Genomic DNA, 24,298 nt, shown 5'->3' on the forward strand with positions numbered 1-24,298 from the left:
CCACCACCAAGCCCCCACACCCCCCATCGTCGCAGCGCAAGACACCCTGGCCTCGCGTCGCGGAAATCTGTACTGTAGGTACCCGGCCAGCGCGATGTCTGATGGGACGGCTGGTGGAGTCTCGGGCGGTGGGGGACGCGGGGCTGGATAGTCCTGCACTACCTATGTACCTAGTTTTGAAGCGCGGCTGTGTCGCGGGATCTGGGGGGGTTGCTGCGGTGCAAGAGGAATGGATTGGTATTCTGGGTGGGAGTGGGCCGGGACGGTGCTGGATCTCTGGCGTCTGATGGGTAGAAGGATTCCCTACAGGCCCGGGGGAAGTGGTTGGGGGCCACGGGCTCTCGCTTCCACCGTTCGAACGCCACAGCGTCATGCTAAGAGATGTGAGGGGAGACGTGTTTGCTATCTCGTTGTGGCGCTGGACCGCTGTGTCTCACGAGCACGGCTTCGGGACTGCTGGAGAGTGCTGCGAGTCAAGGCTGACTGCTTCTACTCCTGCTCCAACGCCCCGCGGATTGGATAACGATTGACTAGGTTAGGCTCGCCCTGGGCCTGATCTACAGAAACGACTTGAATCCATGGTAACGTCTTACGATATGGTGTCGGCTGTGGAACGGAGTGCAAGAGTCTGTCTTGGGCACCACTGAGACCCGGGACCGCAGCGACCTGGGTACCTCAAGTCAATGACCTGATATTTTATCACTCTAGCGACACAGAGTATGGACTCGAAGCTGCGAAAAGCTGACTGCATGCTTCGTTCGAGTACGCATGTTCGAGTATGCAGCAGGGTATTGCCTGCGTTCCCTTCTCCACGCGTCCTATCAAGCGAACCTCTCACCTACAGATCAGGTTGCACTCGAAAACCACCAATACCGAGTGCATGTTCATCTTGTACGCATCTAGGTACTCCCATTCCTCCCCTCTTCTTGTCCTACGTCCCGGCAAGCGAGGCTCTCTTATCCATGTCGTGTTACACAAGGACTCGAGTTTTCCAGAACACCACGTGTCGTATGCAAGTCAGCACGACGTACCGTATAGTGGTCAAGCTCAAGCAAGTCACAATGCACCGCGGTAACGGCCGCAGTCTGTTATTGTGCAAGGCACAGTTCCGGTTAGCATCAGCCTTGCCCTAGGGTCGTGCGTGTAACTCGGGATGTTTCATGCATCGGGTGTTCACCTGGGGGGTTCATTGTTGTCTCTGCAGTCACGACGTTTGCTGCACTGACTATGTTCACCACGTTCACTAGCGTTCACGGGCCGCATATGCTAGCTTCAATCTGCTCGTGGCTTACTCAGTGGAGACACTCTGAACGCCGTCGACGTAAACTCGTATGCATCAAGACAACGCTGAGCATGTGGTACGATGGAAGTCTGCCTTACTATGTATCAGCTCTGGGGATATATTGTGCGGATATTACGTCTCTCCGAACGCGAGCAGGCCACCATCAAAGCTCATTTCCTTCGAGCGATTTTTGCCCTTCGCAGTCTGATATCGAGAATGTACCAATTACTGCCTTTGTTGCTGGTGGTGCTGCCGGTGTTCGCTCAAAATGAGTCGTCACAGACCACAGCCAAACTTCCTGTCGTAGATCTGGGATACACTATGCACCAGGCCACATTCAACGTAAGTTCCGTGCCCGAAGCTTCTCTTAGATTTGTAGAGCTTACACCAAGCCCAAGCTCACCGGCAACTACTACAACTTCTCCAACATCCGCTATGCCGAGCCCCCCCTAGGAAAACTCCGCTTCGCCGCCCCCGTGCCCCCCAAAGGACGGAACCGCACCATTGAGAATGGCGCCGTCGCCCGCATCTGCCCCCAAGCATACCCGCTTGCCGTCTTTACCAACCAGATCTACAACTCTTACTACAGTATGACCGGCCAAACGAGCCTCGACGGCTTCGATAACGCCACGGTTGGGTTTGATTACCCGCGTAACACACCCTTGGACCCGCGGGCTACGGAAGATTGTCTCTTCTTAGATGTAATGGTGCCGCGTAAGGTTTTCGAGAAACGAACATCGGGGGGCGAAAAGCGCGGCAAAGGCGCGCCCGTCATGGTGTGGATCCACGGCGGCGGCTATGGCGCGGGGACGAAGTACGACGTGCCCCCCGCAGGCCTGCTATCGCGGAGTCAGTTGGACTCCGCAGACGGCGTCATCTACGTCGCCATCAACTACAGACTGTACGTCCGCCCCCTAGCTCCCTCAGTGATGGATAGCTAATACTCCCCAGCGGCGCCCTCGGCTGGTCCTCCGGCCCCTCCTTTTCCACCTCTGGCCTCCCCAACGCTGGCTTCCACGACCAGCGCCTCGCCCTCAACTGGGTGAAGAAGAACATCCACCTCTTCGGCGGCGACCCCAACCGCGTGACCGCCTTCGGCGAGTCTGCGGGCGGCGGCTCCATCGCGTTCCAGATCACTGCGTACGGGGGCGAGAAGGGCAGGGCGCCGTTCCAGCAGGCCATCCTGCAGAGTCCCGGGTTTGTGCCTCCGGTGGGGAAGTTCGAGGCAGAGGCGAATTTCAAGGCGTTTTTGGGGGCGCTGAATGTCTCGAGTTTGGATGAGGCAAGGCAGATTGACAGCAAGACGCTGCTGGCGGTCAATGAGTTGCAGGTTAGGAATTCGAGGACGGGGTCCTGGACTTACGGTGGGTGTCTGATAACTCTTTCCAAGAAGCTTGAGGCTGACTTTCGATTGCAGGTCCGGTTGTGGATGGCACTTTTGTTCCCGAGTTGCCGAGTCTACTGTTCTTGCATAATCGGTTTGACCGTTCTGTCAATGTCATGGTAGGACATAACGGAGACGAGGGTGTTGGATACCCAGGTCTGACCAGCGACGCTGCATTCGATGGTAAGTCCAGAAAACAGAAGAGTTACCTCAACATTCTCAGATACTAACTACATCCCAGCGTACGTCGATCTCATGTTCTCGGATGCTCCAGTGTCGGCCCGCAAATACATCACTGAAGTACTCTACCCCCCCATTCTGGAGTCTACACGAGACTTGTTCCAAGACTACAACCCCGCGACCTCCACCTCCCTCGTCGTCACCGGCTACAACAACACCCACGGCCGCCAAAACCTCCTCACCTCTGAAACCGTCATCAACTGCCTCACCACCCAAGTCAGCAACGCCTTCCGCGGCCGCTCCTACGCCTACCTCTTCGCGACGCCGCCCGCCCTACACGGCCAGGAACTGTACTACGTGTTCTACAACGAGCAAGCCACAGACGTGTTCTACCGCCCGATCAACGTCACGCTCGCGCACATCATGCAAGACTACTGGCTGAACTTCGCGCGCACGGGGACCCCCAACGGGAAAGGGGTGCCGACGTTTGCGCCCTACGGCAGCGGCAAGAGTGTGCAGAGTCTGAGTCTGGCGGGCGTGGGGGCCACGCAGGACGTGTCTGACAACGAGCGGTGTCGGTGGTGGCAGCTGGGGTTGTACATGTAGCGGCACGCGGTTTCGGGTGCGTGGGCGACGCGGATGTAACGGGTGGGAGGGTGTTTGGGTTTTGGCGTTTCCCAGAGCCATGGGGGGTGTGGTGGCAGCGAGCCGCACTCCGCGGCTTGATGCTACACCAGGCCTGTTTGCTGGGAATTTTGGTTGTCGTTTTGGACTAGCGCAATGTGCGAAATGTGCCCTTGCTTTGACGTGTTTTTGGCTTGCCGCTTTCTGTTTTGCCCACTTTCGCACTCGTATTGCGACGATGGAGTCGGTCGTGTTCGTCTCAGATCCCTCCGAAGTACTGTTCACGACAGTACGTATATTCTGCAAGCAGCCAGCGAGGCTTTTGATGTCGAGTAACTGAAAACAGAATCTGTTTTGATACCGCAGAGGAATGGCGAGGACGTGCGGTCCGTTTCCGTGTTTCGGGAACGCGGTTGTGTCACAAACGACGGGGGTTGCCGTGTTTAGGCCCGTATCACTTGGTCAGTTGGATGAGGCTCACAAGAGACAAGTTCAGGAGGATCAGGCATGTGACGATCAAGCTGTGGTTTGGAACGAGGGGTTACCCGCTGTTTAAGCTGAGACTACTACGTCAATTTAACATTGACCATATTCAGTAACGGTAGACCTTGCTTGTGGGATTCTGACGCAAGATTCTCCTGTTGAGAATCAAGTAATAGAATCTCAACCCAATAGAGCCCACTACAACAAAGAACAGCAAGCCAGCGTTGACCCAATGGCCAGTGGGGTAACCTTGCAGCTTCTCTGATTTTTTATAGATCCACACACCAGTGATCTGCCCAGGTGTGCCCCAAGAGATATTCAGAGCAATCGCAATTCCCACATGTGCCGGGTTATGCAAATTTGCGGATAGCCATCCTAGTAATGGTGGGATGCAAGAGAATGCTCCCGCTGTCGCAACAATAAGACATCCGTAGCGCGCCTGATGTCAGTGACGTTAGCAGCCCGAACATCCACGGTGCCCACAAACGTGGCCGTTGAAAACCTACCTTGTACGCATCCGGAGGCAATATTGCAGATCCGAGAAAACCGCAGGCACCTATCAAGGCTAGCCCAGCAGAGTGTAGTGCACGGCTAACTTCTTAGTAACAGCGTGAGAATGCAGATGATGTGACTTACGCATTGAAGTGATCTGCGGACCAAGAGGCGAAGACCATGACCACGTATGCAACAGCATAAGGTGGTACCGTCATCAACTGAGACTGGAGGCCCTTGAAGCCAAGCCCAGCCGTGATGGTGGGTGTGAAGAACGCCAAGGAGCTGAAGGGGCAGCAAACAGCAAAATATAATGCGTAATGCGCGTACAATCTCCAATCGACGCAAACGTCTTTGAAATCTTTTAACGTCAGTCTTATGCTGCTCTGACCACCTTCAAGACGGAGCGCAGCCAGTTCTTTCTCTTCTCTTGAGAGCCAGCGAGCGGTCTCGGGGTAATTCGGAAGGCAGAAGTAGATCAAGAAGGATGCCAAACAAGTTGGCACTCCCTCAACTACAAAGAGCCACCGCCATCCAGCAAGTCCACGCACTCCGTTCATATGCCCAACACCAAAAGCAATGGCTCCTCCAAAAGCCCCAGCCAGTGTGGCACTGGCAAGCACTAAAGCAATTCGCAAGCTCCGCTCTTCGGCGCGGTACCAAAAAGCTGCACCACATTAAATCACACGGAACCATCAATGTGCTACGGAACTTACTCAAATGGTAAATGATACCAGGAAACAGGCCTGAAGCAGCAGTTTATCAGCACTGGCCCCACATGTATTGACATAAGTACTTACCCGCCTCAAACAGCCCCAACAGAAATCTGGTTGCAGTGAACGAGGCAAATGAGCGCACGCCCGCGATTCCAATGGTGATTGCGCCCCACGAAAACATCAGAAACGCGATCCAGGTCGACGGTGCACAGCGCTTGAGTAGGTAGTTCGATGGCACCTCTGCCAGCCTGTTGCCATATAAGTGCCTTATAACGTAGTGCACTGACAAACACGGGACTTACGCGTAGATGATGAAAAACACCATGAGCGCGACGATGTAGTTGTGCTCGCTCATGTTTATGTCAGACAGTAAGTCATCCTGGGTGTCTGCGTTCATGGTCTTCGCATTGCCGACGTTGGAGCGGTCAATGTTGAGGATGAAGTAGCACAGCGCGGAGAGCGGGAGGATACGCATGTCCTGGCGGCGAATGAGCGATTTGTGGAGAGCATTGTTTGGGGTGTGGGATTCGAGGTTGGACAAGGGCTGGTTAGGGTCAGTTAGGGGGTTCTCGGGCTCTGGAGCAGTGCTGGGTTGCTACGTAGACTGAGTCTTCCACATCTTTGGATTTGATGTCGTTGGACATTTTGAGTTTAGCCCGGCTTTGATCGTGGGTCTCTGTAGATCTGTACGCTCAACACTTGGAGTGGGAGCGTTGGGAAAGTGGGTTTTTGACTACGATGTGAATGCAATCGCTTTTACACGCATCTCAGGTCACACGCACACCCACCACATCCCCAGACCGAATAGAGCCGAGAGTCATCTGCGAAGATGTATCAGACGCACTGCGATGGTGCCAATGTGCAGACTCCATCATGATAGGGTGCGGCTCACACCTACGCAGATCGCAAACGGAGACTAGCAGAGCCCTGCATTCCCTGTCACACAAGCCGGAGTACGTGGTGGGAGCTTACTGGACTCTTTTTTCCTCTGCAGATACGCATGGCGTTTCTGCTGTTTTCGTCAGGTTGTGTAACCCTGAGGCGTGGCCGCACGCGGCTAGAGAATCGAGGTTGCACTCACGCATGAGCCAAGGGCTTGGGTTCTCTTACGCATGCGAGATTTGGAGTTGGTGTTGTGCAAATTGCATATTGCGTACGAGAGTTGCGGTTATCTAGGCAAGAAAAGAATATGGCACAACTTCATCTTAGCAAGTGCTTGTTGGCCCAGTGTTCACTCTCATCTCGACTGGATCACCACGGCGCGAGTTCGTTCTTACACTGAAGTAGTAACGGCGAACTATCGAGTAGAGCTGCATGTCAGACGAGGCTGAAGATGATTTTCATCGCTCATCACCATGACGTATCCTAAGTCAATGGTTGTTCTTTCCCATGCGTGACCGGCGCCACCCTGTGCCTTGACCAGCCAATACAGTCGCTTATCAAGTTTACGTTAGTTGCAAAGTTGGAACAGCTTGTAATCTACGAGCTCTTATTAGATATTAAAGATCTGTCGTCTTCTACATGACATAACTTTTTTGGGGGTACGCATCAAGCTCCCTCGGTACATAGCTAAGGACAGCAGCAGCTGGAGTTTGTTTAGGTGGTCAACGCCTGGAAAACTCCAACCTCGGGATGAGCAAGCCTCTCTCTCGGGATGTGCAGTGGCTGCGTGATTCCCTGGATCTGCCTGTTCATCTCCAGCAATGTGTGGTACACCATTCTAAGGGTTGGTACTGCAACTTGCAGTCGGTCCGCGTTCCTGACCACATTCCCTAGTGCGGCAGTTAGCCTTTCGATTCCGAGAAAAGATCGGTTCCACTTACCACATAGCGACTCGACTTCCATGCTTCTCTTGTTCCGGAAATCTTGCAACATCGACGGCGCTAGAGACGGGCTGGTCCTTGCCGTCTCAATTGTCCTGGCCGGTAAATCACTGGGAAGCGATGTACCCATTTTGACCGCTACGTTGAAAGTTTCCTTTGCAATTTCGAGAACAGTCTCTACATATGGTGTTGCCAGAAGTGCGTGTGTATCAAGGCCGGAGATTGCTGTCATAGGATTCCATGCTCCATTGAAGATTTGCTTGGTCCAGCGCTCAGCTCCCACGTCTTCGATCTCTTTGAACTTGTCATCCAAGCATGCAAAGGTCCTTAGTCTCTGCTCCTCAACCGCGGGTCTGAAGTTTCCCGACGTGTGGTAGCTGCCGATGTGGAAGGCATGTTCGCGAAGATTCGACACTTGCTCGACAACACCAGGGAAAGGCTGCAGGCAACTGATGTAGCACACAGCGGAAAGAATTGTGTTATCGCGGAACGCTTGGCGTAAAGGTGCCTCGACACCGACACCATTCTGTGCTGACACAAGTGTTGTCCTGCTGGAAACGACATGCGCTAGGTCCCTGGCGAAGGCCATACCTTCTGAGCCAGTTACTTTGTTGGCACAGACGACATAGTCAAAGGACATGTCTGAAATCTCGTGTGTGGAACGAGCAACACGGTAAGGTTTGAAGACTCCATTGCCCCACATTTTGGTTTTCAACTGGATACCGTGCTGTTTGACGGCATCATAGTTGGACCGACAGACAACTGAGAGTCTCGCGCCTGGGTACTGTGCCAATCTCCATCCAATCGTAGAACCAACGGCTAGAGTAGTTAGCACGTGAATCCTTTTTCTCCTTGAGGCCCAAAGGGGGATTCTTACCTCCAGTACCGAAGATAAGGATATCGAGGGGCTTCTGAACATGAACCATGACGCAGTCTGGAATTCTAACCGACAAAGTAAATCGTAAGTACAAAGTGCTAGAGATGGGTATTTAGGAGCAAAGAGATTCAGCGCAGGAAACACACGGAAGTTTTCTCGGATGTTCGCCACTCATTATTATACATTCACTCTAAACAACAACGCACTGAAAACGGATTAAGGGGCAACAGTAGTCGTGAGAATTATCTTTGATATTGCTAATATGGGTCCACAACTCACTTTAGCCATACAAAGACGACCTGTGAGCCGGGTCATATATTCTTGACAAATTAGTGGTCGCGAATGTAACTGTATATTCGACTTCGACGTTGAATTTCTGATTTACGTCTTGAAAGTGTCCTACCATTGGTCAGAGGCAGTCGTTGGGAATCCGTCGCTGTCCCGTACCTGACCAGCGGTGGTATTGTCAGGTCATGATGAGGCGCAATACGAGTTCCCAGATAGATGTTGAGTGGATGCTGGGACAGAGTTACTTGTGCGTGTCTGCATTCAGTCTGTTCAATCAATTCAACAAGTTTAAATTACGCATCCAATCAGTTGGATCCAAAACCGGCCGTTGCACAACGGGCACTGGAAAGAGCGTAGGCTAACGGTTGCGGCTGTGAGAGATTGGGCGTAGCTGTTTTGCGCTTAGCGTGGGGGCGCGGCCGTTGGTGGGGTTACCCGTGCCTGCCCCAGTAGCTCGGTTCTACATGTCGCCTGCGAACGATTGGCGACCTTGTTCATTGCAATACCAAAATTACAAGCCATTCAGTTTTCCCCACTGTAAAAATAAATGCAGCTGCCTTGGCGTCAAGATGCAACGCGATGACCAAGCATTTTCTTGACGAGCGCAGCGGGAGAATAGAATGCCACATACTTCCGGAACGGGAAATGTTCTGAGTTCGAGTAGATGCCTGCAATCATGATCATGACAGGCGAAGTATTTGACGTGTGCAAGACCCAGGAGTTGTCTCTCATCAGTTGCAACTGTCGGTTCAGCAAAAGATCCACTGTTCATCAAGATGTTGCAGTCTATCCGTATCCTCGATTCGACAAATGGCGAGACCAACACCACGTCGCCGAAAGAATGTCAAGATCCGAAGACGCTGCTCGGACTTCTCCTGCGTGCAGCACGTTTATGGCCAAACAACGGTATTACATTCAAGGACCAAGGCTGGGATCAAGATGCCTGTTTCGTATCATACGCAGAGATCCTGAAAGAGGTGCAGGTACGTTTCTTGGCACACAAGTTCTGTTTTGACAGTATTGACTAACACGGGAAAAGTCTAACGCGGCAAAACTCCAATCTCACGTTGGCATCACACCAGGGCAGTGCGTAGTACTGTACTTTGACACTCATCGAAACAATGTTATCTGGTTCTGGTCCACTGTCATGGCGGGCGGCGTACCGGTCATGCTATCTCCATTGTCGAACAACGAAACCACCCTTGTCGGCGAGCTCAACAACCTCATTAAACTATTCGGCAGTCCCACAGTCTTGACAAGCAAGCAGCTTGCGAAGCTCTTCAAACTACATGAATCTCTCAACACGGTTACTGTGGAGGTCGTTGCGGGAACTAAAGTGGATAAGGACATCGCCAACGCGACGATCAATGAGCCGATTGGAAACGAAGATGAGCTCGCGATGGTGTTGTTTACCAGTGGAAGCACGGGATTTGCCAAGGGCATTGAGTACTCGGGTGCTCAACTAGTGATCTCCAGCAAGCTGAAGTGCAAATTCCATGAGATGGATTCAAGCAAGGCATTCATGTCTTGGGTCAGTAAGTGCTGAACTGTCTCGAAACTGTTATATGAGTGGCTGGCTGATACTAAAGCGATAGGCTTTGATCACAGCGCCGCTCTGTGTGAAAATCATCTTCACGCTCTCTATGCAGGAGCAAATCAAGTCATGATTCCGGCCATAGACTTCGTACAGAGCCCAGTTCGCTTCTGGAAAGCTCTCAGCGAGTACCGTATTGCGTATACGTTTGCCCCAAACTTCTTCATCGCCGCAGCAGTCCGTGCTATCAACGAGATGGAAGCTCTTGATAGGGAAAAGATGAAATTGGACATCAGCGAGCTTCGCGTCATCATGTGTGGCGGAGAAGCGAACAAGACCACCACGCTGGAGGCTGCGGAGACCGTTCTGACTCAGTATGGTGCGCCTAAATGTAGTATAAAAGCAAGCTACGGTTTGAGCGAGGTAAGCTCATTCTACAGTCTTCTTCTCAATGCGAGCGTAGCATACTGACTAAACGGTAGACTTGTTCGGCTCTGTTCTATAACCGCCAATCGCCCGCATACGACACAAAGAGGAATTACATGTTCGCTTCCGCCGGCAAGCACCTCCCTGATCACGAGCTTCGAATCACCGACGAGGAAGGTAAGGCAGTAAAGCGAAACGAACAAGGTGCGATTCAGATTAGGGGCCCGCTCATCTTCAAACGATACTTCAACAACGAGTCTGCAACCAGCGCCTGCATGACCAAAGATGGCTGGTTCGATACCGGTGACCTCGGCATGCTTGATGCTGAGGGTAATCTGAACATTGTCGGCCGCTCCAAAGAGGTTCTCATAATAAACGGACAGAACTACTCTTCTTTCGAACTGGAGCACGCCATTGAGTCAGCAGACATCCGTGGTTTGAGTAAGAGCTTTACTGCTTCATTTTCGACCTGGATCGAGAACTCGCAAACAGACAGCGAAGACATCGTCATCTTGTTTAACCCCACAAATGACTCCACGGAAGATACTCCTGAGCTCCGCGATACCATTGCGCAGATCAACCAGGCAGCCATCCGCTTCTGTCGCACGCGACCTGCACTGGTCATCCCACTACCAAAGCAGATGTTGCCCAAATCGACGATTGGCAAGCTATCTCGTGCAAAGCTCAAGAAGTCGTTCACAGCTGGTCACTTTGACCAGTTCAAGCTAAAAGAGCGTCAGCCCCAGTCCATGGCTCAAGATGGAACTCCGCTCACAACACCACTGCAAAAGGTTCTGGCAACTGTTATCTGCGAGGAAACAGGAATGGAAGAGTCGAATCTCCACCTCGAGATCAACCTGGCAGATCTTAACATCGATAGTCTGGGGTATCTTCGGATCAAGTCCTCGCTTGAGACGATCTTGGACCGCGAGGAAGCGATTTCTATGTCGCTTCTTCTCTCATGCCGCACCATTTCTGACATGGATACAATGCTTCTCTCTTTGGGAACAACCACGACTGAGTACGACCCAATTGTACCCCTTGTCTCGACTGGAACAAAAGCTCCTATCATCCTTTGCCATCCTGGTGGTGGTGAATTCTTGACCTGGCTCACGCTCCTCAAATACCTACCCGATCGTCCCATCTATGCATTACGTGTACGCGGTTTCCACAAGGGTGAGAAGTCGTTTGAAACACTGGATGAGATGCTCGAAATATACATGGCGGGCATCAGAAAGCACCAACCCAATGGTCCGTATCTACTTCTCGGTCTCTGCTTTGGTGGCATGCTGGCCTTCGAGCTTGGGAAGAGGTTTGAGGCAGCGGGTGACGAAGTCGCCTTTTGCGGCGGTATTGACAATCCTGCCGACTTGAGTCGCATTCAAGTCCGTGCGAACCATCGAAACTTTATCATCGACTTGTTGCACTTCTTCCAGCTCCTTGACATGGAGACAGCTATGCGATGGGAGCAAGAGATGGAACACATCCCAGATGAGTCGTTCACGAAAGAGATCTTTGCTCGCTTCCCTGACGGAACACTCGAGAACCTTGATCTCAGCGTTCCCAAGGTCGAGACATGGCAGCGCATCAACGACAACATGCAGAACATCACCAGATCCTACGTTCCGACAGGTTCAGTTTCCAAGTACGATCTCTTCTGGGTACCACCACTACCGCACTACAACTGCACAGATGAGGCGTGGCGCCACGATTGGCTTGCAAAATGGAAGAACCATGTCGTGGGGGCTTCACAGAGCGATGTGGATGCTGAGAACTCTCCAGGACCTCTCCGATACCATCGCGTCGACGGTACACATTTCACTATCTTGAGGCAAGAGAATGTTGAGGTTTTTCAACACGCCTTGAACGAGGCACTCAAGGTTCGGGGCGTTTGAAATTAGTATGATTTGACCTCTTAGAAACTAGACTTTTTAATATTTCAGACATTGCATAGAATCTCATTAGAATGAACAAGGTCCTTCTCATTGAATCAATCCCAAACGAGTATGTCAGTGCCCGCTTCTCATTCTGTCTACTCGTACTGTCAACCGCACTACAGGTGGATTCTGAAGACGTCTGAAAAATAGTAAGCTGATTTTTCTCTACTTTCCCTATTTTTCCGTAGCACCGCATTCGCCGCTACACTAAATGCGCTAGCCAGCTCTAGTTCTACACTCACAAAGACTCTGTTTGATAACTCGACAAGTATCATCTTTGGTTCAAATGGCACTAGCACACTAGAAGGGAGTTCCACCACATCTGACGTTAAAGTCGAAGGTTTTCCAACATTCGAGGTCGTGTCCGCGAACGGTGACACTCCAGGCTTTCAGATGACTTACAGCGAGTCTTTTCCGGCGCTTATGTTCTCTCCTACGGTTGGATGATGAGAGGCCAATACAACTCAGTAATAAGCTAATCCCTTTTAGAGCGATGGTCCACTATGGCTACCTAAGCGAAGGACAATACGCATGTGATTGGCAAAAAACGTTTTGCTAATCTTGCGTTAGAGATGCCAAAAACGGCAACCAACTCTGTCGAGGCTAATCGCTTTAGGTTTATTTTGCGCTGTGTCAGCGCTATTGCGCGCGAGCACTGCCATGGAAGATCTCGAGCCTGGCAGACGACAAGCGCGAGCTAACACCTCGGATTGTACTTTGCAATCCTACTGTGCCCGGGTATTGTGAATCGTGATAAGCTCTCCATCGGCTGTGTTGTACCTGCTAGCAGCAAGGGTAATTTGCTGGATGGACGGGGATATAATGAGCTTAAAGCGCTACACTAGACTCATTTAGCATTTTCACCTACCATATACTACTGCATGCCGATGAGCGTAATGTGAGAACCTGCCTGGCGTAATCTCAAGTCTCAAACAAGGCTAGTCTTGCGATGTGCTACTTCAAAAATTCGTATGGTATAATGTTCATCACTGATGGGGCTAGCAATGCGATAGGCAACAATTCATTTACAGAGAGTTACTTTATGATCTCATTGCAGACGCACACTGTGGCTGAGCATTGAAGCACATAAAATAGATGGGTCGTCTCTCTGGAAAACTGAACACAAATCATCCTGACGCTACCTCGCAATCTACAGCAAGCGTGAACAGAACGTAGTCTACACAATCGAATCTCACCATGAAGAAAACTCTTCTCTACGTCAGCTCACTTTGGGCCTCCTTCACCCTCCGAGAGATTGCGGCGCAATCCAATGATTCCAGCACTGGCAATGACGACCCTACATGGCCGTTAAGCCGTGACAACGAGTTCAGCTTTCAAATTCTCGCCCCTCTAGGTCTTTCCATCTATGGTGGCGCAGATATAGCTCCATTACTCGGCGTTGCTAAAGATATCAAGGCTGGCGACATGGCAGACTTCAGCGATAAATTTCAGGCACTCGCAAACCACACCAAGTTCCAGGCGCAAACGATTGAGCACGATCCTGTTAATGCTCGCGAAACATGGTTCGCAGCAGCAACCTACTATCGTATTGCCGACTTCTATCTCCACGGCAATTGGAGTAACCCACTCATCGATAGCCTTTGGATCGAACAGACCGCTGCATTTGATAAGGCCATTGCCGCACTTCCGGTACCCGGCCAGCGAGTGCAAATTCCAGCCTCGGACGGTAGTTTCATCGTCGAGGCGATTTGGTATGCTGCATCTGCGGATAATTGTACTAAGCGACCTACCCTCATTGTGGGCAACGGCTACGACGCTGCTCAAGAGGATTCTTACCATACATTTTGTACTCCAGCCTTGGCGCGAGGGTGGAATTGTTTGACCTACGAGGGTCCAGGTCAGCCTACCGTGCGCCGTAATCAGAACATAGGATTTATTCCAGACTGGGAGCGCGTGCTCACGCCAGTGGTCGACTATCTTCTATCAGGAAAATCAGATGCGGTTGATGAAGCACGACTCGCGCTTGTGGGCTTCTCGATGGGTGGCTATCTTGCTGCTCGAGCAGCGGCTTTTGAGCCTCGTCTTTCTGCTGTACTCTTGGATGGCGGTGTATGGGATGTGCACGAGGCCTTCACGGCACTACTATCCCCCGATCTACTTGATCTGTACACCTCAGGCAACAAGAGTGCATTTGACGATGTTGTCATATCGGCACGCGAAGCTGGTCAGCTCCCTACAACCGTGGCTTGGGGTATTGATCAAGGTTTGTGGACATTCGTCACACGCTCACCGTACGATTTCCTTGAGAAGACCAAGCAATTCACGCTCGAGAGCGTGGTGGATAAAATCAAAGCGCCAGTCTGGATCGCCGATGCTGAGTTCGAGGGGTTCTTTGTGGGCCAGGCATCGAAAGTTAAGGCTGCATTAGCTGAACGAGCAGAGTTCCACCTATTCACAGGTGTAGCAGGTTATCATTGTCAAGTTGGTGCTGCACAGGAACTGACAAGAACGATGTTCGCGTGGTTGAACAAAACGTTAAAGATACACCGAGGGTAGTTCATTGAAAGACCTTGATCCACGGGTTTCTTAACTAGGATTGAGATCAGAAGGTTTCTCGATCAGCGAGTGTCATGATACATCAGTGTAGTGCGAATACCAATGCAACTCTTCCAGTACTCGTAATGACCACGCGCCATTTCCGCACCTATACATCAATTCTGTAACTTCCGACTGTAATCGCAAGCTTCCTTTGTGCGATACTCACATTAACCTCAGGAAGGGCTCTAAGCAAGGTGGCCAGGTCTATAGTTACGTAACTTACCTTGCTAGCTGCTAGATTTGACTCAAAAGTCTGCGTGATAGCAACGCCTGCACATCGTCTAGTGACACGAAGACAATTCGATGACCTCATGCTGTATTGCGTTGATTGGCGATTTGAGATCGCGCACTCCGCCTAGTTATTCTAGTCTTATCGCTGTGGTGTTATGCGCCTGCTGACCTTGAGCGACAAAGAGATAGGGTCGAGCCTTGAAGGCTCTTGGGCGGAATATTACTGTACAGAAGGCAATGAAAGGCTTCCCAGGTATGTATCTCATTATGTGGTCTTATGCCGCGTAATCTTGTACCTTGTACATTGCTGCAGTCAGCGCGCAAGCACACAGGTAGATACCCAGTTGCCTAGTGGATCGATTGGCCACGAATCCTCGATAATTGAACCGGGCCGAGAGATTCGGAGGTCTGCACGTGTGATTGGATGGCGGTTATGTTTTCTAAAGTAGGTAGGCTCATCTTACCGGAGGTCTTGCTCCGCATCCTTCAAGTAAAGAACCATTGAGCCGCACCGTAAGCGATCGCCCCGGGCCGTGCCATTACACCCCGATCAGATTCGAGATCTGGTACCTACCTGATCATAGAGCTCAGTTTGGTCCGATCACTGCCAAATCTTTGTTTATTGCCAACCACATATGCAGCTAGCATTCCCGGCTCCGCGAAGAGCGTTCGCTGACCGCAGCCTGCCAACACATGTACCCAGGCAATACAGATGTATAACATGCGAAAGCAAACTACGGATATTTGGCTCTGGTTCATCTAATAGCTAACTGAGCACCTCGGTAGTTCGACCCATTACAGCAACTATCCTCTACTAAACATAATTCGAAACCTAACTTGATAGCGCCACAAATTCAGGCAATTTCGATCGTATTTGGCAAACATGAGGCGAATTTCAAGACCACTATTGCGACGTTGACGTGCATTTCGAGGAAGTTTGGAGAGGTAGGTACTTGGATAGCTCTGAGAGGCGTTAGTGTCTTGATAGCAGCATTTAAGTCTTGTGGGTCTACTTTAATCTACCCCCATTTCTCAGCCCTTTGAGATCGACCGCCTTGCCCACCTACTCCGGTCTTTGTCTCGGCGGCCGACTTGAGGTCTCGACTGGTACCAATATGGTCTGTATGACCAACTTGTGACATATTTTCTCTTGGCAATTTGGGCGTTATGTGTCACGTATGCAACGTGTTCTTGCAGGTAACACGATGTTGGTTTCCCGTGAAGCTGCTTCGATCCTCTCTTACTACATGCAGAATGAGATGCCAGTCGATAGATATGGAGACTCAGAGCCGGTAAAGTTGTTGCTATCACTACATCTACATAGTTCGAGTTGACTTCTGAGATTCCGGACCTGATGCTGCAAGGTATGCTTACTATGCTAAGCCGAAGTAAGCCGCACTGGCAGGCCTTAAATCCCTTTGGGGCTACCCATTTCCAAACGGCACTTCTTTGTCAAATACAGTGCAATAGTGGTGTAGCTCTCGTGACCTTCAAGTCAAAGCCGTACACTCGTGTGTGCGAATTAGTGCGGTGTGTAAAGATTAGGATCAATCCTTGGGTCAATGTCTCCCTCTGCCCTTGCTTTAAAGAGTAGGCTCGGCGAAGCTCCATTGAGGCAATTCTCAGCGCCACGTAAGCACACGTTGCCACAGCAAGTGTTCAATGCGCAAATACCGCCATTAGGGCAGCTGTTATCAGCCTCGCAGGCTGTGGCGCAACCGTCACTGACGTCCAGACAGGTGGGTTCCCCTGTGGTGGTCAAGCAATAGCAGTTCCCGTTTGGACCCGAGCATTGGTTGAAATTGCCCTGCTGGCAAGTAAAGCCATCAGTACATGTACGAGGTCCTACGCAAGCTGTAGCGGTAGCCGTTGCTGTTTCAGTGACGATCGTGGTGGGAGTTGTAATCGTGGTGGCCGGGACCTAGTCATGCAGTGTCAGAGGATGAGTTAAATATCGTCCCAAGAGACTTACAAATACTGTTGCAGTAGAGGTAATAGTCGCTGTAGTAGTTGTGGTAGCGTATGCAGTGGTCTTAACTGTGCTCGTAGGTGTGGGAAGATTCAGGCAGCTGCAAGCGGACGAGATCAAATTGCACGCGAAACCGACGATTGGAGATCCAGCACACTTGTTTGCTTGGGCTGCGCGAATATCGAAGTCCCTCTTAACAGGTGCAACAGGACAGTTCGTGCTGAATGTCGTGGTCGTGGAGGTGCTGCAGTATAAGGTCAGAGTCCCGAAACGTTGCCTTGACACGGGGTACTTACGAAGTGGTTGTGGTAGTCTCGGTCACTGCAGGAGCAGTGATGGTAACCGTTCCACCCTCACCTCCTGTTGAGGTGACTGTCTCGGAAGCGGTGGCTGTGGCAGCAGCAGTGCTTGTTATGGCGATTGTGGAGGTTGTGGTGACAGTCGATATCTTAAGCACTGTCGAGCAGTACTTTGAGGCGCCAGGAGCGATTTTCAAGGCTTTGACCACAAGATCAACAGCCTTGCAGTCTACCTTCACGGTTCGTTCGTCGAACTGCGCTGGAACGGCGGCAACAATGCCAGCAAAAAGTAGCGTCTTGTAAAGATTCATGATCATAGTTGGGTTTCAGGTCCTATGGTACTTTGGCGGGTATGAGTGCGGAAGCAGCCTGGTCTGCTCAAGATCGGACTCTGTGGTCATCTTTATAGTCTGTAAGCTTAGGCATTAGAGGTCACAGCAGGAGAGAATAGTCTTGTCCAAGTTTTCAACAGCATCTAGGCGAGGGTCAGCCAGCCATGATCTCAGCTGAACGTCTAGAAGATGCTTGTTGGGCGAGACCTGCAACGGAAATGCCGATCGCCATGTTACACTGAGAGGCAAGAAGCCCTATAGAGTTCATGAATCAGCTAACAAGACGAAAGCTGACGAAGTTGACGATTAGCGCAAGGCTCTGGAAGCTCAGCTTGAAGATCCAGCCTTGAGAGAGTATTAGCCGATTGACAAGTCACAGAGTTGGTAACGGACGGAGATCCCATGGCCAACGGATCAAGTAAGCTCCATAACAGCCTTTTCGGACATCTTGCTGTTTTGGTCGCGCTTCAAGTGTTGGTGACCAAGTCTGGCAAGGCGTCGGATGCTCCATAGTCACTTGTCGATCTAATAAGGCGAGATCAAGGCTACGCACGGTCGCCTGCTGGCAATTGAGAAAGATCTGACCAGGGTATGCGGCAACATTTCTAGACCGCCGTGCAATAGTCGATGAATTCCTAGCAATCGTTTTGAGCACTTTCGAGTTCCTGGAATACCTTGAGTAGAGCTCAATCGATTTACTACTGTGTAGAAATCAAGGAGACGCAAGTGCCGTACGCTTTGATACGCAGTATTTCGCCAGTGGATTAGCGAGGCTGCGACAGCCTTGTGTGTGAGCATCATTTTGCAGATCAGATGCGCCACCTGTCCGGCCTCGGCCTTGCATGCGTACTAGGCTCCCACTGACTCGTACAACCTACGTAGTGTATACAACTCTATCTCGTACATAGTACAAGTACAAGGCTATACACACCTCGAGCTCTTCGTCGTGTGAAGAGAAAAATTGTCATGATCGGACATTGATTGGTGTTTTGATGGGCTTGGCTTGGTTGAAAAATGTCCCACACGGTTGCGGTTGGGGTTGCAGCCGCGGATCGTAGCTACTGGGCCCCCGTCCGGGAGTCGTGGCAGCCGTCGCGGCGTGGTCGATGATCCGCGCCGCCCCACATCGTCCAGGTCGATGGAGGTCGACCGCCCTTTCAACCCTTTCAAAGTAGAAGCCTGACATTTCTTTCTCACCACCATCTACATTTGGTTGTCGCGCTCATCTAGAGAGTGACTCTACTGACCAAGAATTGTACTCACACCCTTGCAGAGGTATGTACATAATGATTGCTGCGCTCCGAGGGCTGCAATAATTATCGTTCCTTCTGTATGTCTTTCGAATTCTTCGCTTACTACCCCTTCCTTGCCTTCTCGTGATTAAGTTGCTTAACCTTCCTCGAGCCCGTATGGCTGGTTTGAGTACTTGTTCTAATCTCGTTTCTCTTCAGCGGTGCCCAGCAAAAGAGGTTTTATACTCCGAGGTGCTGGGTAGTTTCCGTGCATGCACTGGGAATCTAACTCGCAACATGCACCGTGTCCCCCATTGAGAACGACTTCAAAACGCCTGCCTACAAAGTCCAACGCTACACCGAGTGAAGCCTCTCCTTGTAATCGAGACCACAGCACTGCTGATGCATAAAAGCGACCTCAAGTTCTTATTGCGTCCTAGTAGACGCTCGAAGCCACGGTATTACCAAGTAAATACCTAAGGTGAACAAGTGTACACATCCATCAAACAATGTTTCATAAGACATCGCACTCGCACTCGATTTTCCTAAAGTCAATGTGGGGCTAACGGCCAGCCACATTTCCAGTGGTATACCGCGTGCACGGTCTTTGAAGCGAACGATGAAACGCATTGCCTTGTCGCGTTTACGAACCAAGTTCCCTGTCAATCTCCGCAAGATTATCGTCACAATCTTGCCCAATAATTTTACTGGCCACAACGGGCATGACTACAAGCAGATACCAGCCGCAAGAGAGTTGCAATCTACCCAGACATCAAATATGGATACCGAGCCACAGTGTCTCTTTCGTCCTTGCAGCCATCACTTTCCTTTCAAACTTCTAAATTCTTTAACCTAGGCATGTTGTTCTCGCGCCTCGCTCTCGCGGTAGCGGTTGCGCCAGCGGTCCAAGCTGTACTCCAGTATCGTGCGATGGACTGGTCATCGTTGCTCATCGAAGAAGAGCGCAACAGCGTCTACTACCAGAATGCGACGGGTCAAAACGAGGCGCTAGAAGGTATTCTTGTCGACAACGGCGTCAACATGGTACGCCAGCGTGTGTGGACTAATGCTGGCGACGGTGATTACGGGATCGACTACAACATTCGACTTGCAAAGAGAGCAGAAGCGGCTGGTCTGATGTTCGGCTTGAACCTCCACTACAGCGACACGTGGACAAATCCGGGTCTACAAGACATTCCCACTGGCTGGCCCACTGACGTCACAGGCCTGGCGAAGAAAGTCTGGGACCATACGACCGACGTGTGCAACGCCTTCGCAGCTGCTAGCTTAATCCCAGAGACAATAACCATTGGTAACGAGATAAACGGTGGTATCTTATGGCCCACAGGCAAGTATGATCAGCCGGCCAACCTCGCGAAGCTCCTCCAAACGGCATCTCAAGCCATCCGTGCGTCGAACTTGAAGCCGCAACCCAAGATTCAAATTCATCTGTCACATGGCGAAGAGGGCGAGGAGATGCAATGGTGGTACGATATGGTTCTCTCGAACGGCCTCACACTCGAGGACTTCGACATGCAGACCGTATCCTTCTACCCATTCTGGGGCTCTGCTGCTACCCAGGCCAATCTCACTGCCTCGCTCGGGAACATGGCGACTCGGTACGGCAAAGAGCTTATGGTGGTCGAGACCAACTGGCCTATTATCTGCTCAAAGCCAGATTACGCATTTCCTTCTGACACAGTCGACATCCCAATTGGTCCCCCGGCAGGCCAGACGACCTGGATTCAACGCACAGCTGCTAGCATAGCAAGTGTTCCAAAAGGCGTGGGACTATCATATTGGGAGGGAGGCTGGGTCAGTAATGCTGTGTTGGGGTCATCTTGTGAGTGGAACGCGATGTTCGATGGTAACGGGAGAGCATACGATAGCATTGGTGTGTTCAACACTATCTAAGCACCACTTCCGAAGCGTCATATCGCATTGATCAAGGGACTTCGTTGATTTCGATCGTTCCTCGTCTCATTACAATACATACGCCCTTGAAAACAAGTGTAACAGAGCCATCTTATCATCATATTCAATCCCGCCGGAGTCTGTCACCAGCGTATAGACAAACGTTGGACAGCCCTTACGGTCTTTGTCTTCTGGATGTCAATTGATATGTGTGCTAATAACCGTGCTTGGGTGAACAGCGGAAGACGCGATACCATACTTTTTCCAGAGCCTCTCGTTCTGGGCGACAGAGAAAAGGATGTTGGCAGTCTCAGATTGGCCGTAGGAGAGGAATCCAACGTAGCGTTCGTTTGGCCAATCTTCTAGTCAAGAACTGGGCCTTTCCGAAGTCCGGACGTTCCTCCACGGGTATCTTGGATACTAACTTCGTGACGTTGATGTCGGCAAATCGAACAGGGGAGAACTGGTGCCCATAGGACGAGACGTTTATGATTCGAGTAGGTGTTGGCGAGGTTTGAGCAGCCTCAATGATTTTCGGCATGATGAGATTTGGAAACAGGAAGTGGCCCAGGTGGTACGTTGCAAGGTAGTCTCGATCCTGTCATCCGTGAGCGTCAGTTCTGGAATTGCCATGACTCCCGCATTATTGATCAATAGATCGATGGCTAAGACTTCCGCATCGTTATTAATGCTCGAGGCAGCAGTAGGAGGCTCTTAAGAGTAAGGCCTCCCGTATAGTATTCTAAACTAGGGGTGGTTTACATATTTCAGCAATCGTTATGATACTAAGTATATAGTAGCATGATTAGTGACTTCCAGGGCTATAGCCTAGTGAAGTTAGTATCTGGAAGTATCTGCGACTACGTGCATGGGTTCCTTAGTGCTATTCTAAGCGGCACGCAGTTGCCAAGTGATTTGCTCACCGGCTACCCCGCTTACGTTACTCGCAACGATGTAAGCAGCAGTCAACCCACTACGCTACACACTCGTTCTGACGACCAAGTGACTTAAAGGTTGTCTCTGCTTGTCCCTGACCATGGCCGGTCCTGCACGTCTTAATCGAAGCCTAGATCATGCTTCTAGACACGACCAGCAGACAGAAAGTCGCCACCACGCTGTAGAAGCAGAGGAACGAGTAGAAAATTCGGACTATGCTTCAGACAATGAGCAACAAGCAGAAAGCACACGAAAGCTTATTCAAGTTTACTCGATCTCTAGACCCGCACAGGACAGGAAAGACAAGAAAGGGGGAGGCAAATCTTGGAAGACGGGAAGTACCCGATTGGACAATCTGATCCACGAATCCAAAACGCTAAAGCTGCGAGCACTGCGATATCGAAAGCGTGCGCTATGGCTTCTATTATTATACTTTCCACTCCTGGTCGTACCTTGGGCTCTCACCTGCATACTCTCTCAACGACCGGTCACAGCGCTCTCATACGTCAATCAGCAAGGATTCAGCAAAGCCGACATAACGAGCATCCGAAACTGGAAGAGAGCAGTAGATGTACTCAGCTCCATTGCTGGACTGATCACGATCCCTCTTTTATCTGCCTTGTTAGCACAGGGCGCTGTGGTGTTTAGCCAACGTCGACGACCAGAAGAATTCCTTAGCCTACCCGACCTTTTTGCCCTGGTAGATCATGGATGGACCTCTGTCCCTGCATTGTGGCACTCGTTAACGACGAAGCAGAAGGAGGAACGAGGCCAAAAGCTGAAACTGGCCAGGCACTATCTGCTGCCCGGCGCTGCGTTGATCTTGTTGGGCGCAATACAACAGCCTTTGAAGCAAATACTCGTACCGATAGAGACAATATATCTAGCAAGCTGTGGAGATCTCGGGTTCATGCCCCACTGTGGGACCCAGTACAACGAGTGGTATCCGCAGTATGGCGCATCGACGACCTATGAGACTATTGGTGTCGACATCGAGCCAGCACAGATGGCCGGCATCTACTATCAAGACATCTTACCGCGCATCACGGCCGATCTAGCGTCTGTTTCAATTGAAGCATATCAACCTAGTCTTTGGAGCGATTACATGACTCAAGGTCTGCAGCGCAACATGAACTACGATCATACAAGCAGTAAGACTACCCCGCTCCGCAATTGGATATTTCCACCACCAATGTCTAATATTGAGGATCGGTGGGGGTCTCGCTTTTTTCTCGCTGGCATTCCCAGCAATACGACAACAGGCATTCTCCGGGAACACGCAATGAGATTCAACTCTTCAGTCTCACGCAGTAAGATCGAGCGAGCACTATTTCCAACATCTTGCTCTGGCGAAGAGCCTTTCATTGCTTCTTTTGAGATGAAAGATGATATCAGCGCGCGCATATGTGTTCCCGGCAAGCTTGGCGTCTTCCCATGGACTACAAGTCGCAATAGGCAGGACATCGTTGAGGAGCTCTACCTAGATATGTGGGGTACTTACAAGTACCGAGCTGCTGATTCAGATGGGGATGACACCAACGTGACGGTCCACTGTGAGGTGAAAACTACCCGCGGATACTTCGAGCTTGGAAACCTTAGCAACAATGGCACATATGGTTCGCTGTTGCAAGATTGGCCAGATGCAGACGTTATGGCGCGAGACTTCAATGACCTGGTGAGCGATGACAAAACGGCGTTTGTGCCCACTGAATCGTGAGTAAAGACTTGATTTGTTGACTTTTCTCAGCTGAGATTCTCTAGGGACGACTTCGTGGGCGATTCTCTTCGACCGAACGTGTCACATAATCTAGGCATCCCGTCAATGTACTGGAAGGCATCAGGTCCGCTTACACTGTCCGCTGTTGCCCTTTTCGGTAACATATCATGGTTCAACAATGTGTCAAAGTACTCAGCCAACAAAACTCACGATTCGACGACAGCAAGCGGGGATCAATCCTCGTGGTACCGAATGTGTGCAGGCATGCCGTTCAGCACACTCTCTGGATTGTATGGTGCTAGGTGGTACTTCCATGCTGCTGGATCCTGCCAGTCTTCACTCGAGAACCAGATGTTTTTTGGCTCGACGAATCAGTACGATTCCCTGCTGAAATTGCGATACCAATGGCTGAAGCAGTTCGCCCCTCCAACTCGCTCTAATGTAAGTCAACGAAACCACTAGCATCCAGTCAAATATACTGACTTAGTCTTTCCCAGGACACCGGGCGTCTGGAGGCACTACTACAAATCAGCGCTTCTGTCACCAATCAAGCACTCCTCAATCACTATGCGCCAACCGTTGATCATACACTTCTGGGTGGAGGCGATTTCCGAGGTCGAAAAGTATACACTTCGCCGGGATACCCAGTCCTGAAACCCGATGTATCTGTCGCCGTATTGTCGGTAATGGCCATCCTCATCGGGTTGCAGCTGCTTGGACTTCTGTGCTTAGCATGGTACATCTACCTTGTGCCTTCATGGACAGTTTCCCTGGACGCTATGGCAGTAGCACATATTGGGGCACGACTGGGACAGCAAGATCTCTTGCTCACTGGTGTTAGTGGGGATCGTGACAGAGACGCTCGTGCATTACAAAAAGTGGACGGCCTTATTGACGTGGTGAACGTGGAGGAGGGAGACTATGAGTCGGATACGGAGTTGCAACAGCTAAGCAGGCCCTCCAGCCTTGAAGTGGACAGTCACTCGCGGTCGCGATTGCAGTCCTAGTCAGTATCTAAAATAGTCTTAGTATACTATAGCTTTCTATATGACTACTAACCTAT

The 24,298-nt window shown here is 51.0% G+C and overlaps 8 protein-coding genes across 8 annotated transcripts; 5 read left to right on the plus strand and 3 right to left on the minus strand.

The window, feature by feature from the left end:
- The first annotated feature begins 1,395 nt into the window (after nt 1–1,395).
- Nucleotides 1,396–3,457, plus strand: C7974DRAFT_387890 (Alpha/Beta hydrolase protein). Its single transcript, XM_046141223.1, has 5 exons — nt 1,396–1,624; nt 1,681–2,183; nt 2,234–2,646; nt 2,700–2,849; nt 2,908–3,457. Exons 1-5 carry the CDS (start codon nt 1,499–1,501, stop codon nt 3,450–3,452), a joined length of 1,737 nt encoding a protein of 578 aa, XP_046000132.1. The 5' UTR covers nt 1,396–1,498; the 3' UTR covers nt 3,453–3,457.
- Nucleotides 3,458–4,044: 587 nt separating this feature from the next.
- Nucleotides 4,045–5,954, minus strand: C7974DRAFT_126504 (putative MFS transporter). The gene is made up of 7 exons (XM_046135268.1): nt 5,761–5,954; nt 5,464–5,705; nt 5,246–5,409; nt 5,162–5,191; nt 4,590–5,112; nt 4,460–4,544; nt 4,045–4,392 (listed from the first exon to the last, which is right to left on the minus strand). The coding sequence occupies exons 1-7, from the start codon at nt 5,803–5,805 to the stop codon at nt 4,063–4,065; spliced, it is 1,419 nt and encodes a 472-aa protein (XP_046000133.1). The 5' UTR covers nt 5,806–5,954; the 3' UTR covers nt 4,045–4,062.
- Nucleotides 5,955–6,643: 689 nt separating this feature from the next.
- C7974DRAFT_353429 (2-dehydropantoate 2-reductase-like protein) lies at nt 6,644–7,995 on the minus strand. The gene is made up of 3 exons (XM_046139535.1): nt 7,862–7,995; nt 6,985–7,803; nt 6,644–6,933 (listed from the first exon to the last, which is right to left on the minus strand). The coding sequence occupies exons 1-3, from the start codon at nt 7,908–7,910 to the stop codon at nt 6,758–6,760; spliced, it is 1,044 nt and encodes a 347-aa protein (XP_046000134.1). The 5' UTR covers nt 7,911–7,995; the 3' UTR covers nt 6,644–6,757.
- Nucleotides 7,996–8,840: 845 nt separating this feature from the next.
- On the plus strand, nt 8,841–12,085 carry C7974DRAFT_421733 (putative non-ribosomal peptide synthase-like protein). Its single transcript, XM_046144300.1, has 4 exons — nt 8,841–9,132; nt 9,189–9,684; nt 9,745–10,106; nt 10,166–12,085. Exons 1-4 carry the CDS (start codon nt 8,926–8,928, stop codon nt 12,002–12,004), a joined length of 2,904 nt encoding a protein of 967 aa, XP_046000135.1. The 5' UTR covers nt 8,841–8,925; the 3' UTR covers nt 12,005–12,085.
- Nucleotides 12,086–12,927: 842 nt separating this feature from the next.
- On the plus strand, nt 12,928–14,563 carry C7974DRAFT_431774 (Alpha/Beta hydrolase protein; the record flags this gene model as incomplete). Its single annotated transcript, XM_046144803.1, has 2 exons — nt 12,928–12,944; nt 13,360–14,563. 2 exons carry the CDS (start codon nt 12,928–12,930, stop codon nt 14,561–14,563), a joined length of 1,221 nt encoding a protein of 406 aa, XP_046000136.1.
- A 1,932-nt stretch (nt 14,564–16,495) lies between these two features.
- C7974DRAFT_373388 (uncharacterized protein) lies at nt 16,496–17,421 on the minus strand (the record flags this gene model as incomplete). Its single annotated transcript, XM_046140096.1, has 4 exons — nt 16,496–16,585; nt 16,686–16,757; nt 16,809–17,049; nt 17,102–17,421. The coding sequence occupies 4 exons, from the start codon at nt 17,419–17,421 to the stop codon at nt 16,496–16,498; spliced, it is 723 nt and encodes a 240-aa protein (XP_046000137.1).
- A 2,105-nt stretch (nt 17,422–19,526) lies between these two features.
- C7974DRAFT_305107 (arabinogalactan endo-1,4-beta-galactosidase) lies at nt 19,527–20,582 on the plus strand (the record flags this gene model as incomplete). The annotated part of the gene is made up of 1 exon (XM_046138008.1): nt 19,527–20,582. The coding sequence occupies one exon, from the start codon at nt 19,527–19,529 to the stop codon at nt 20,580–20,582; it is 1,056 nt and encodes a 351-aa protein (XP_046000138.1).
- A 1,846-nt stretch (nt 20,583–22,428) lies between these two features.
- Nucleotides 22,429–24,242, plus strand: C7974DRAFT_305943 (uncharacterized protein; the record flags this gene model as incomplete). The annotated part of the gene is made up of 3 exons (XM_046138051.1): nt 22,429–23,231; nt 23,280–23,676; nt 23,733–24,242. 3 exons carry the CDS (start codon nt 22,429–22,431, stop codon nt 24,240–24,242), a joined length of 1,710 nt encoding a protein of 569 aa, XP_046000139.1.
- Nucleotides 24,243–24,298: the final 56 nt, after the last annotated feature.

This window comes from Boeremia exigua (assembly GCF_020726555.1).
Source record: "Boeremia exigua strain MPI-SDFR-AT-0100 chromosome Unknown C7974scaffold_3, whole genome shotgun sequence".
Lineage (NCBI taxonomy): Eukaryota > Fungi > Ascomycota > Dothideomycetes > Pleosporales > Didymellaceae > Boeremia > Boeremia exigua.